This window comes from Gossypium arboreum, chromosome 10, assembly GCF_025698485.1.
Source record: "Gossypium arboreum isolate Shixiya-1 chromosome 10, ASM2569848v2, whole genome shotgun sequence".
NCBI classification, from domain to species: Eukaryota; Viridiplantae; Streptophyta; class Magnoliopsida; order Malvales; family Malvaceae; genus Gossypium; species Gossypium arboreum.
This window is the reverse complement of record NC_069079.1, coordinates 39,409,761-39,424,976: the sequence shown is the minus strand read 5'-3', so window position 1 is coordinate 39,424,976 and position 15,216 is coordinate 39,409,761. Positions and strand designations below refer to the sequence as shown.

The following is a 15,216-nucleotide window of genomic DNA, read 5'->3' as shown; positions in this document are numbered from 1 at the left end:
TTTTATTTTTGGTAAAATCATTCTCTTAGTTTAAACCAAACAAATATTTCAACTGTCATGTTCAGTATATTCAATTTTTTATGGGGTATTTCTTGTTTGGCTGGAGGAATTTTCTTATTGCTTTTGGATCATTTTTATGATTTGTTATATTTTTTTCTAAACTTATATATACATTATTTGACTTTTTTAGATTTCCTATAATCGTTTTACGAAAATAGGTAATGACGTGCCACGCCATCACTCAACACCACAAAAAAAAAATGCTAATTATATAACAAAATACAAGTTTACAAAAAACAAAATACCAACGTGAAAAGAACAACCAAGTTCAAAGATGTGACTTGTCACTTTTAAACACCACAACAACAATGTGCAAGTACAAGAGTATATGATGATTTCATCACTCCAATGACTCTCCTCTTCTTACAAGTTTTACTCAATAGTTGGGACAAGCTAAACACAAACAATTTAACAATCGGTTGAGGCATACAAATTACAATCAATGTCCCAACATACTATTCAAAGTCATCTTTACTAATAATCTTACTCAATTTCCCTTTTTTTTTTTTTTTATACAAATGGTTAATGTAACTGTTACCTAGAAATGCCATGTTACACATTGAAAAGACAAGAAAAACTCGAGTTAGGCTCAGCCGAAATATCTTACCTTCCTCTTTTCATCCGGGAAGTTGAAAAAATTTAGATAACATCTTCCGAAATTGTTAATCCGATCCGAGAAGAACCAGCTTGATGAGGATAAATAATAAGCTGAATCACTCGGAATAACAGATAATGGAAAAACAATGGTACAAGTGTGAGATGGAGGACAGGAGTTAGAACCAGAGGTCCAAGTTCCAACATGGCATCTCAATATGAGTTCGAAGGATTTCACTGGCACTGGAAGCAACAATCCGAAAGAGCATAATAAGAAACTGATATAAGCAATTCGGACAAGAACATGAACATAGCCAAAGGGATGCAGACAGGGGGCCACACAGTGGATCCTCCAAACATCCTAGGTTGTCCAGTATTCTCTTACTCAGAAAATAGCAAAAAACCTATTTTTTATCTGCCAAAAATTTTATAATTTGATCCTCTTTTATCCTGACCCCCAACATCAAAATTTTTATTTAGCTCATGTCTTTCGGATGCTTCATTTTACCTTAAAGCATCCATGTCCAATAACTGTGATGCATATCCAAATATGAACGGGATGGCATGATCCTCCAGATATATTGAGAACATAAAAACTAAGCATAACCATACTCATCCAACACCCCCAAATTCAGACATAGAACAGACCTACAAGTACATACACTTGAAGTGGGGACACTTATAAACCATGTTGATGAGACTTGGTTGTGTCAGATATGGGCATGTCTCTGACACAGGAATGTTTAATTTTCCCAAGTTCATATATTTCAAGAGTCACTGGAGAATCATATCCCCATGCACATGTCTAGATATGTGCTGAATACGGATACTTCAAGAAAAATGAAAAGTCAAATCAACATAGCTTTTGAATAGAAAAAACTTAGAAACAGGGTTAGGCAGAAGATGATAATTGATGTTTGAAGTGAATTTTCACAGCATACAATGACCAAACATCAATAGCAAACCAAACCAGAATTTAACAGAACACAGACAATATTCACAAAAGATAATAATAATAAAGAAAGACCAAGTCAAGTCAATTTCTCTTTCAATGTGATTGAGAGAACCGGACCATAACATTATAAATTTAATACTATTGACAAGAAAGAAAATGACAAGAAAGAAAAAAAGGTAATTTCGTAACATATTAGCATCATTGCTCATTAAATCTGTTTTCATGTCATGAAAAACAAATGCCGGAGTTGCATATTGCTTAAAGCAAGGATAGAAATGTATTAAGTTCTTGTTTCTTCAGTATTTGTAGGCATGGTTTCAAAACCTATTGCATCAAAATAGTTAATTCCTGGCTTCCTGACTTCTCACATACAGTTCTTCATTCAAAATACAATAAGCTAAAAAGAAAGTTAAGTGCATCATAGATCTATGGGTTATTACCTCTCTCATTCTCCAGTCCATTGTATTAATTCACCGCGGTTTACCAATATCTTTGAGACTTGCTCCTCAGCTTCAGTATCATTAACAACACCCCGGCATCTTGGAAAACCACAGTAACATGCCAAACGCTCATCAATGGAAAAGAATCTATAAGACAAAAAGAAGTCAGTGTTGAAGATGATTGACGAATAATTTGATGCAAGGATTAGAGGCAAACCTATAATCATATGTCAGCTCTTCCCATCGTTTAATATCTCTCTTTGCAAAAATGATAATATGCTCATCGCCATGAACACTAATAACTCTTGAATAGCAATTTGGCTGCACAAAGGGCAAAAGAGAAATTAAAATCTTTCAATGCCACATAAACATTCTAGTAGAAGCATTTTTGGCAGGTTAAGAAACTATTAACTCTTCTGTCATACTAGAAGAACCTAATTATGTCAAAGGAACTTTTCTACTCCCCCTGGGCCCTAACCCATTGCCTTTCACCCTATTTCCCTTCAGTCCATCTCAAATTTATTCCATGTCCAAGATGCAAACAACACAACTATCTAAAGAAAACATTTTCATATATTACCATCTAGAAATACACCATTTAAATACTCGTGATGACCATGCAAAGATAAAAGTGGAATTAACTTAAAACATGTATGACAAGAATAATAAAAACTACACAAATATCAGATGTAGACAAACAAATTGAGACGGAAGGGTATGAGCAAATTAAATTACAAAAGTTACAGTTGAAACATTTTCATCTCCTCCTACCATTTCATGTACTCAGAAAGACCCATGCAAGGGTAGAAATGGAACAAACACAAACCTGTATGGCAGGAACTCTAACACAAACATTTTATGTAGCCAAATAACTAGAAACAGAAGTTACATAAAGCAGGGGTGAAAAGCACTTACTTCACACGAGTGATTGATTAGATGTGCTATGCTCCCTGCTCTAGTGGCATCAATCACTCTTTCATTATCAATTCGGAACAAATAAGTCCCAGCACCCTGAGAGATAAAGTACTTAGCAACTTTCAAACTTGACTATGAGCTCTCTAAGACTGCCCATCGGATGATGAAACAAACACGCAAATGTTTGAGATACTCAGTTGAGTACATACCACTAATGAGTTGTATATGAAATGCTCCCTCCTATCAGCTATAGAAGGTCTAACAAGTTCACCAGTATATTCAATCACCTACAGATAATAAAAGTTACTTTTTATGTACTCAAGAAAAAATCCAGAGAACACTACAATGTAAAGGAGCAGATTAGTTTACCATGTCTCCTGCCCTATGTGGATGCTTTGCAAAGATTCCAAACCCGTGAATTCCTGATTTCCCTATTGCCAAATGCAATTCAATTATCCAGAAAGAAAAACTAGGAAACAATGACAGCAAAATAACAAAAAGGAAGAAGCGACCATTTTGAAATTCCGGATGATAATTTAGAGGGGAAAACAACCAGCCATAGATTGCAATCAAGCAGAATAAAACATACAAAAAAAAAATGAAATTTAGAAGTTAGAAGTAATCAAATGATATTACTAACAAAAATAATAAAAAGAGCTCTTTTTTTGTAATATTTTTCTGAAAAATATCAACTATTATTTATTTTTACATATTGGAATCATTTATATACATCGATCAAGGATACAAAGAATTAAACATATGCTCGAAAGTATTGGAATGACCCTTAAAAGGTGCACCCAATAGATTTGGGATTTGAATAGTGTCTACAATCCCTTATTTCATTCACAAGTTGCAGCTTCCTTTGTACCAAAAGAAAAAAAAAAAGGATGTTATTCGATTTCAATTCAATGGAGCAGCCTGTATCCCCTGCTAAACCTTTTCACTCCCATCTTCTCCCTTCCACAAAATATCTTATATGGAATTTAAAACCGCCCAACCTGGATAACACCTTTACCCAAATTAAGTTATTCCATATCTGGATGCCCAATGCCCCATGAGGAAAGGTCCAAGAAGAAAATACCAGATCATTGGATCACCAATCTTGCATTGACCACAAGTTTCTTGCTTTAGACCTCACAGATCATAAGTTCTAGGATAAAAATTGTTGACCAACATTTTCCTATTACTATAAGCAAGTTGTCAGAACACACTAAATAACGCCAAAGTTCTGCCAGACCTGCCTCCCTAATACTGAGGAAGTTCTACCCACAGTCTCCTTACATGCACATGGAAAAAGGAAAAACCAGTAATCACTTACCAAATGCCAGTCTCTTTCGAAAAGTCTGCTTCATGTAATCATACTTCTCAGCCACAGAGAGAATGTTGTTAGGAGCATCGAGCTGGGGGGCTTTAAGCTTGTTAAGACTAAAAGAGAATTTGATACCACTGACTCTATTGTTAGGCACTGTGCTGCCTGACATTCCATGTTGGCAGCAGCCACCAACCAAGTAGGGTTGATTCTCTACAAACAAGCGCTTTAGAGACGCAGCAGCAAGGGCTTCAGGTTCTTTCCGGCCTCTTCTTCCAAAATGACTGTAAGGCTCTGCACCAAACAAAATAAAAGCCAAAATAGAATCCAGGTTTGATCTAACAATTTCAGCAAACTAGACAGCTGAAAGTATAAATATTGTATATAGGAAACATCAAAGGACCAAAACTTCCATATGCAAGGAATTATGCAATCAAGAGGAAATGATAGGGTTATGGATAAGCTAAAAACATTTCACTCATACATTAACCAGAAGATAAATAAAGGCAATTTACTCATTAACCCACTTAAATCTTATCTATAAGCAATCTAATAACTGCTAGCTAGCTTGGCGAGGAATATCACTTTAATTTTTGTAGCTCTAAGAAACAATGCCAAGGGCAGTTTGGAAAGAAGTTAACCCCATCATATATCCATCCCTAGAGCTATCATGTAAACAAACCATGAGCAAAATCTAGATGTACAAAATAGGAAATACAACCATAAATGTCAAAAGCAACATTCAAAATCAATGATTACAATTGATTGAGGCAGAAACAACCACCAAAACTTAAAAAAATCCTAACACATTGAAAGCAAGAAACGTCAAGGGAATCAAATTGCAAAGTAATGAGAATATCAAAAGCACAACTAATGAAGATAATGCAACAACCAATAGCATACCGGTCCGAGCACAACCAGAAGGATTAAGAGGTGGAGTATAATCAGAACAACGTCGTGCTATTCTGCCAAATCGTTCATCAGAAGCTACCCGATCATTAGATGGCTGCCTATGCTTCTTGCAAAAGGAAAGTAGACGAATACACTGATCTTCATCATCTTCATCTACAGAGAGGAGGAACAATCTGTCCTCATCTTCAAGCTAAGAAACCATAAAACAAAGCAAAACAAAAGCATATAATCCATGTTATCCATCAGTTACAAATTGAAATGATTGCAATTACTCAAAATAATGGGAAAATATAACAGCAAAGAATTTCCTAAACTAATTTCATGAAAGATAGATACTACCTCAACACAGAGACCTGCAGCACGTGCACAGAGTGGATGATATGCTACCCGACATGTAGGGTTTGAACACTGAATAATAGGCATTGCATGAAATAAATATAAGCATTGAAAGAGGGAGGACAGTTATGCATAGTAAATTAACTATTGAAAAAAGATAATTCTGACATGCTATTATAGGTTAAAGCAAACATCAAGCAGAACCAAAAAGTCCATTGATGTAGAAATTCTACGTACTGCATTTTGCTTGGACTCATCTATGGGTGTTAAGCATTGGACTCAACCATGAGCAGTGTCAAAGTGTCTTACCATACCATCTTAAACTAAAAACCAAGAAACATGTTGTAAAGATCCCAAAAGAAAGACGGCGTGCAAGAACTTGATAAACAATCACTGAAGTATGATATATTTCAGAATTTGGGCATGTTGATCTGCTTATCCAAAGCGACCAATACAAATTAAGTCCATTTTTCAAGTCTGGAATTTCAAAGTTGTTTGCTGGGACCAAATTAGAAAGTTAGATTTATTCAGCAGGATCAAAACAATTTACTTGTATAATGTTCATGGCATTTCAAAGTTGAACAATTAACGAGTACTTGCTATTCCCATTTTAAGCCTGAAAAATAACTACAATGATTACAAAGAAAAAAAAACCCAATTAACCAAAAGATAGGAAGCAAAGTACTTTTCCAAACTTCAATCCCAAAAGATAGGTATCATGATATACATATTTCCTTTCTCTTCTGCCCTTCAGTCACACAAGTCTAAGGGATCTCTGCCACAGCAAAACAATGCCACCCAAATGACACAATTAATTGGCATTCTTTACCTTCTATTTTCCCTATTATTTCATCTTTTCTTCAATTCTTATATTTCACTCATTTCTTCCTTTTCTCACTCAATGGCTTAGGCATGATATACAGTTTTTTCCTTCTTACCCATGAGGAAATTGTCAATACAGATCTTGTATACAAGCAGCCTTTTGTCATGCCATGAAGACACGTCTTTAGGTATTCTAACGTGTCAGCAAGATCCATTCAAGTACAAGACCCAAGTCATGTCATTATGGATACATCTCTATTTTTTAAGAAGTCAAGCAACATAGACAGTCTACTCATGCTAAGACACATAAAAGGTTCTTTTCCTTTTTCCACTAAGACTTGGGTTTTAGATAGCCATGCAGCTTTTAAAATTAACCACAGCAGAACTAAAACAACATATACAAAAAGTTCTCATATCAATAAGCTTCCTCAATGCACATACTTGATCAGAAATCCATTAAACATCAATATCATGTAGAAACTAACATAATGAGGATGGATAAGTTTCAACAAGAAACTACAGCATAGAAACATTAAAAAACATCTTATTGTAAACTTACTTGAATACAAGCTCCATAAGATACACCACAGATACTACACAGCAGTTTCCAGCGGTCCTGTGATACAGAAAAAAATGGTCAGAAAGAAAAGAAAACTTACAATACTTACAAGCCTGAATTGCATGGAAATCAAGGCTATATGGAATTTAGATTTCAACAGTAGGCCAAACCTCAATCAACATTATAAAAAGCACTTCACACATCCTGTGAACAAAAATATATGCAAAATGACAGTAAGAGAGGTACCTTGCTGATTCTATTTAGTCCATCAATGGGTTCCATTCTCTTGACATCAGATAGACATGTTTCTGGAACATAAATGTTTAGTCACTGCATTATGTATAAAATATAAGATAAGAAAAAGCAAATTACAATGACACAAACCAGGTATCCAAATGGCACAAGCCAGATGAGCCCAACGGCCATCAGTCGTAGGCTTCATTGCACCCCCTACAAAAGATAAATTCACAGATTCAGTGATGCACAACTCGTGGCTTTGAACAGGAATTTAAGAAAGTCAAAATACCTATAACAGGGCAAAGACAGCAAGACGGAGGGGACTCAGGAGCCCCAGGGCGGCATAAGTTGCACAACCATAGAATACCATCAAGAGGCTCAAGTTCGCCATAGCATCTAGCATGGACCTGGACAATCATTAATTAAGATGAAGCAAGTAGAATTTCAATAAACGAATGTGTACTGCATACATACCTAAATTACATATGAAGAAGATTAATCATTAATAAAGAAAAGGCAATCAATTTTGACCGACAATTGATAGCACTGAATTTTACAGATAAAAACTTGACTAATACCCATTTGTCTGATCAATGATAACATAAATGGCATGTTATTGACAAACTTGTAAAGGAGCATGGAACACCAAAAAAACACTTGTAAAGGAGCATTTACCATCATTCTGCATTTGTCACACTGGAGGAATAGATTGTTCTCATACTCCTAAAAGCGAAGCAACCTCAGTCAGGAAACAAAATCAAGCATCAAAATCATAACAGGACAATAATACTCAACTGCTGACAGACAAGGGGAAAGGTGCAAAGACAGAAACCTAGAAAAGCAAATAGAGAAATAAATAAATAAGAGTGAAAGAAACAAAAGATTGACCAGGTAAATTGAGTCTGGACCTGTGTGCTGTGCATGTGTGCTATACAGAATTTTTTATTTTTATTTTTGGCAGCAACTAGCCCCTAGATTGCCAGAAAAAATTTCCAGGAATAATTTCATTAGGTGTCTCATCTAATGTCTAGGTGGTCTTATTCTGATGAGGTTTGTTTAAAACTTATTTAGTTATTAGCAATACCTCTTTATATAAAACTAGGAGGTAACTTTTCACATTTTCATTTCTTCTCATAAGATTAGAATTTGAGAACAATACGCTTTGTTTCAGAGCTTCTTATTTACATATGTCAATAAAATGCTAAAACAAAAAGAAAAAACCTAAATGTGCATATCATGAAAGCCAATATCCATTTTTCATGGTTTTGAAGGAAAATGGCATGATCCACAATTACATAATTGTTGAAAAATACTGGCTCAAAGAATCCAATCTAAAACTCAACCAAATGAGGGATAAATAAAACAATTGATACCATGTAAACACACTAAATAGAAAGAAGATAGTGCTACGGTGGCAGAACATATTAAATTATCATTTACCTCATCCATGTGGCAGACACTACACTTATCTAAGTCTTTCCAGTCAACACGAACAGGTCTATAACCAGCAGGTAGGTCTCGAAATCTTCCAGAGGCCAACTTGAATGCCGAGAACTTTGAAGAAAGTCTGGATTTTGACAACCCCTGTCAGTATGATAGGAACTCATTATAGCCTAGAAAAACAAAATATCCATGCAATTACACAGCAAGAACACATATTTAAAGGTCTCAACACTTGCAGACATACAACCAACAAAGAGAAGAACAAGGTTACAAAAGCTATTTGAAAGCACTTACAGACTGGGAAATAAAAACACAATTCTGCCTTGAAAGATTATAACGATGTATAGATCCTACTCAGTCATCAGTTAAACAATTGAAAGTCATCCTAGTAAGATAATAAATTCCTGCTTGGACCAGTCAGCTTGTCATTTAGGCAGAAGTGCAGAATAGAAATAATTATATGGAAAGTGAGATTCTGGCCTCATGGTAATAATTAAATGTGGGAGTGAGATTCCTGCTTGGACTAGTTTATGGAAAAAATTTTATACAAAAAAAATAGAATGCAAAAATAAAAAAAAAATAGATCGATAACATAGTACTGAACAATAAAAATTGAAATCCATATAACACTAACTGTAGCTTCGAATCTAAGGGAAAAAAGAAGATAATACCACACCTGTATTAGTTTTGTAACTTCAGGATTTGAGAAACCAAACATGTCAGCACCAGGTTCAAAGAGTCTTCCTTTTCCAGCCTTGCAATCAGAAGAATCATTATGCCTCTTTCTTATCCTTTCATAAATCATATTCCAACAAGCTGATGGGTCTGGTCCTTCAAACTGAGGAAATACTAAAATATAGATTAGGTGCTGCACTCGGTAATTTTGACAATAAGAACCAATTTAAACAAAAGCAGTGATGATATTACATGAATTGTCGGTCCAAAAAACAACGCATGAATCATTTAACTTATAAAAAACCTGTTGTGGTTATGGATTAAGAAGCAAGAAACAAAACAAGGAATGCAATGAATAACCGCCATTTCTACAACTCACTAACATTTTTTATTTCATATACTTGAATTATTACTTCATCCCTTTCTAATATCCGACTCCACAAGCCCCAAGGTGTTGGAAGATTGGACTCAATGCCAGAGCAGAAGCATATTCTCCCAGCATACAAAATAAAACCCCTCCAACCCTTACAAATACCAAAGATTTGGATATGCTTGTGGAATCAAAGCCTGAAGAAGTCCTTAACAAGTTTCCAAAGAGAGATAATGAACTTCAAATGGTTAATTGAAATCCCAACCATTCTTAAGTTTACTCCAGATTACAACAGCAAACAAGAGTAACAACTCTAGTATCTCCCAGTGCCTCTCACATGTGCTGTTGGGAAGCATGTATAGCCTAAACCAAAAACAGATGACATACAATGACAGCTAATTACTTTACTTAGCTCTAACAGAATATGGAAAACCAGTTTATTAGCACATACAAAGAAGCCAAGTGATGCATCATGAACAAAATCAGACAACTGGAATGAAAAACATGAGTATAGAAAATTTCCAAATGTGCCAAGATTAGCAAATGCACAAAAAGCAGCAGGCAGCATATTCCAGTAAATTTAATAGATTTTATCATATTAAACAACTAACCTTCTCTTCATCACTTGTCACCCTAAATAGAGGATGATTCTTTGACTGAGGATCCCTCAGCACCTCCATCCTATACAAGGTACAAACACTAGGATCTAACAGACAAGGAAATGAAATGTCAACGAATGCCAATAATAAATAAATAAAAACTGGCATGCATATAAGATAAAATGCCTTACCTTTTACTGAAGTAAACTTCCTCACAGCAGTGTACCCTTCAGGCCAAATTATCCCATCATCTTGGAAATATTCTGAGTCCTTGACAACTTTTCCTGTTTAAGCAGTTCAAGAATCCATGAGTAATACTGCAAGTTTCTATCTTTTTGACAAACAACACTGGATAATCAGAAGCAAATTAAATGGTAAGAAACTTCAGCACAGCTAAGTCTTCATATCGTTCCAAGTGGATTGGCACTTACTCTAGGAAAGAGTTTTGGCATCAACTCTTCACTAACTACTTCAACTAGCATAATTTCCAGCTTACCTCTGATGCACACATCCATCAAGCATCTATTTTAGCAGTACTTAACAAATTGCCAAAAATCAAAGGCCAAAGAGCAAAAGACAATTGAAAATGTGTGAATAGCCAAACATTCCAAACCAACTAACAACAGCGGCAAAATTCTATGGCATCTCAAGTTATAGAAACATAAAGCAATTCAAGACCATGAGAAATTACCTAGGTTAATTATTTGTAAGTCTCCTATTACATAAGAAGAACCTCCATGTCCACCAAGAGTTATCTGAATCCCCTGATCTTTTTTTAGGTGATCATCAATAGAATCTTTACCTCCTTCATCTTCACTACTTGCTTCACCACCATCCACAACAATTCCATTTTGCAGTTGTAACATTCTTCTTGGAAGCTTCTGTTCACAAAGAAAGCTGTTCGTACGAAAAGATGGAAGCATCTAACTATTAGCTCTTGCACAAAATTGCAAGAGTAAAAAGCTATGCTATTATTGTATATGTAACTTTCAAAGGCATATTTATTGAAACAAAATTTTAAGGGAATGGTACAACTAGAAAGAGAGAGGGTACCACAAAGGAGAATAAAGAGATTGATTCCATTGAACCAAACTTAAAGTAATAATCAAAAGCATAAACGCCAATGGATCATTTAAATAGGATAACAGTCCCCAGGGCTACAAGCAAAAGCATAAAAGTGAAGAACTGGAGCAAATATGATTAGGAGGCTTATGCAATTAGCTTAGATGAGCATCATTTTCAATTCATTCACAATGTTAGCCTAGGCTATGCTTTACAAATGGAAAAGGTGTGAGCAGACAGTGGAAACAGTTGCTAAAGACATGTTAATCTCATTGGAACCAGAACAGCATATATATTTGAAGAAAAGATAATTGTTTACTACATTCTTTTTCATAACTTGAACTAATGAACTTCCTACCAAATAAAAATAACTTACAGTCTGGCTTCCTCCAAGCCCCTAGAAAAACGAGGTTTCTTGCACTTTCGATGGAATGATGAAAGAAGTCCCTTAAGAAATGAGACCACCTGTTTCAATTTGATTCTGACAATTACAAAAGGAACTGAGGAAATCAGCTATCAAGAGATATAAGTCTAGCATCCATGTAAAACAAGAACCTTATATGTCTCGCAAGATTAAAATACGTATAAACCTTGCAAAATCATGGGTGCCAAAAAATTGCACTGGAACTGATCTTCCACCAGAAATCTTGCTCAAACCTTTACGGTCACCAAGAAGTGATTCATCTACCACAATTGCTGGCCACATTGCGTGACCTGCACTAAAAGCTTAAAAGATAAGCTTATGAAAAATATACAGACAAATTGGTATTGACTCAAAAGGAATTTAACTCATTACTAAAAACATTAAGATATATTTATAGCACCAGAACCCAGAGATATACAAAGACCTGTTCTCAAAATCTGAAGAAAATTGCAAAACCGTATAGAAAAAATCAATATGCATTACTTGGCTGACGTATGCAAACGCTACAACAAAAAATGATAGAATTCATAGATACAGAAAAAATGAACTGCTACAAAAAACTAAAGCATATGACCATTGGAGACTATGAATGAAGTAGTCCTCACAAATATGTCCCAACTACCAGGTTCACCTCAAACAAATTACCCCAAAACATATCATAGCCAATAATCAATGACAAGTGGACAATCCTTAACATTTCATGTCATGACATTAAAACACCTTCTATAGTAACTTGTAACTATGTCTGATTAACATAATATGAATCAGATGGATTTAGCACAAACCAGTAAGTTTTGCCCATATAATATCCCCAGGTTCAAGTTCTTGACAGTCATCTCGACTGGCAGCCAATGCAACCATCTCATCATAATCATGGTCATCATCTTTTGTACTATCAACACTGAAACTCAAGTTCAAGCGCTCCATCTCTTCATGAGAAACATGAAACTTCAGTCTCTCGTTAGAAAGAATCAAATCCTCCTCATCTCCATCAACATATTCAACCTGCATTTGAATTTGTCAAATAATGAACAAACTGGTCCATGAAATAAAGTATCTTTTACACCATTAAATGCCAAAATAAATTCTATATCATATAGAGTGAAAATGCTAAAAATAATATGACAGGCATACATGATGTCTATTAGTCTCCAAATTGTACCCAACAACTCGACCCAAGTACCAATCAGCATCCAAAGGCCAAAAAACCTGTAATCCATAAAAATTTATGTCAAGACGTATGTAAATGAAATGTCTAAAAGTTGCAACTTCAAAGAGGCATCAAAATGCTTGCCTTGCATTGCAATCCAATGAATGCTTTTGGATCAACACCATCAAAACTCAACCTATTCAAGTTACAACTTTTCCGGTTAATATAAGCAAATATATAATCTGTATTTAGAAACGAGAAAGGAGGAAAAACTCAAACAAATGCCTTTTGCATCAAGCTTGCAGCCATCTAAACCCAATTTACTATTGACTTTTAGCTATTGCTTTAGCTACTTTGGTTTCCACTCCAAAAAAAAATGTCAGAAAGCAAAATCATGATTGCTTATAAATAAAGCAAAAAAAAAAAACCATATATATTGTATAGCAGCAACGACAATTCCAAATCAATAGTCTCATATCACATTAAATCATGCATGTGTGTGTGTTCGCATTGCACCCAAATCGAATTTTTTGTCTCGCATAAGGGAACAAGAGTCAGTAGCAAATACTTGATTTTGAAAAAAATAAGAACAAAGAAAAACTGACCTGACCCATTTCTTAGCAGTAGCAGAAGCAGTGAAACCCCGCTGAGAGTTCAGAGTAGAATTATGCTTCCTTTTCTTAATAGAATTACTATTCACATTATTATTCACACTACAATTATTTCTACAATCCCTCAAACGCGGGCGATCCGACTGACACAAAACACTCGAATCAATCCCTAAATTGGCTAACTCATTACTCCCAATCCTCCTCTTTTTCCTCAAACTCTCATCAATTTCACTTTTGATGGCTGTTTTTTGGCTCTCTCCTTCGAGCAAGGAGTCGTAGAAAGAGACGCATTGGCGAGGCCTTTTAAGGCGGCGAGAGTAGACATGCACGACCGGGGGATTGTGGGTTTTGAGGGGGTGATCGTTGTCGACGATGAGTTTACGAGCTTTGACCTTCTTGGACATGACGTTGGATGAGTTAGTGGCGCTTACGCAAAGAGAAGCGGAGGAGTAGACACGGTCCAAGGAAACGTAGCGAATCGGAGTGTCGGCGTCTTCCTCATCTCCTTTTTCGGGAAATGCCATCGATGGGAGGAACTGTTGGGGCGTGGAAATGTGGGGTTATGGGGAGGAGAGAAAGGAAACAAAAACCAGAGTTTAGGGTTTTAAATGGGGATTTGGGGGAATTTGGAGGGAGAGGTGAGCTGTGGCTTTCTTTTTTTATATATGGATATATATTTTGGCCCCAAAAATATCGCTTTCCCGCCGAGGAAGTACAATTGGCGTTGAGCACCTTTTACCTGTTAAATATGAACTGAAAGTGAAGGACTACAAATTATAATGGGTTAATTCACTATTTAGTTCTGTAACTTAATAATTGTTTTCACATTTGGACTGAAGGTTTTTTATTTAAGTTAATCCATGTATTTGGAAATTATTCCCACGTTAACACCTAAACCCTTTTTTAGTCTAACTTTTTAAAGAAAAATAAATGTTAACTTAGTTAATAAAAATTTAAAATATCAATACGAGAATAATTATCAATTATAAATATTAATTTGAACCAAAAAAATTTCATGACTTTATTGTGTGAACAATTTCCAAGTTCTTGAAAAAAATCAAACTTCAATGTAAAAATTTGTCAAATTTTCACCCTAAATAATAAACCCAATGTAATTAATCTTCACAAAATATTCAAAACGTGTGGTCTAATTCCATGCTCCATCCTTCTAGATTATGAAAATTTTATGACCGCTAAGAATTTTTTTTACTTTCATTAATTAGAATTTAATATTTGTATTTTACTAAAATGAAAAATAAACATTTATATTATTATTTAAACTATTGATTAAGTTAGTGTCACGAATCCACGAATATTAATTTAATTAAGAAAATTAGTAAACTATTCTTACATAACTGAAATAAGTTATATTCTTACAATAATACTTTTCTCCGTATATTTTAAAATAAAACCAATAATAAATTACAAATGATGAGATTTAAATTATGTTCAATTTTAGTGTTACAACAAAAGCTTATATTGATTTAAGTATTTGCTCGCAGAGCTTTCATACCAAAATTTAAAATTATGTTAGAAATTATATGGACAATATAATTTTTATATAATTTTTATGGTAAAAAAACAACTTTACAATGACAACTCACAAAATATTTTAGCAACTAATTTTTGTGAAGTGTGCCTCGTATTTCGAATAAAATAAAGCTGATGTTGTGACGATAGTGATGAGAAAGAGCCGACAATGACACGCCACACCGCCTCCTGACGAGAAGAACTCATCGTCCC

General features: G+C 34.8%; 1 protein-coding gene across 1 annotated transcript; it reads right to left on the bottom strand.

The window, feature by feature from the left end:
• Window positions 1–327: 327 nt before the first annotated feature.
• Window positions 328–14,217, bottom strand: LOC108489447 (histone-lysine N-methyltransferase ATX2-like). Its single transcript, XM_017794001.2, has 25 exons — window positions 13,468–14,217; window positions 13,007–13,058; window positions 12,847–12,921; window positions 12,498–12,717; window positions 11,879–12,002; window positions 11,665–11,769; window positions 10,918–11,123; window positions 10,418–10,510; window positions 10,239–10,333; window positions 9,259–9,420; window positions 8,580–8,723; window positions 7,815–7,862; window positions 7,429–7,546; window positions 7,287–7,352; window positions 7,149–7,210; window positions 6,903–6,959; window positions 5,525–5,593; window positions 5,177–5,375; window positions 4,283–4,567; window positions 3,334–3,395; window positions 3,174–3,251; window positions 2,965–3,060; window positions 2,267–2,370; window positions 2,050–2,196; window positions 328–897 (listed from the first exon to the last, which is right to left on the bottom strand). Exons 1-24 carry the CDS (start codon window positions 13,995–13,997, stop codon window positions 2,055–2,057), a joined length of 3,192 nt encoding a protein of 1,063 aa, XP_017649490.1. The 5' UTR covers window positions 13,998–14,217; the 3' UTR covers window positions 328–897; window positions 2,050–2,054.
• Between the last annotated feature and the right edge of the window lie 999 nt (window positions 14,218–15,216).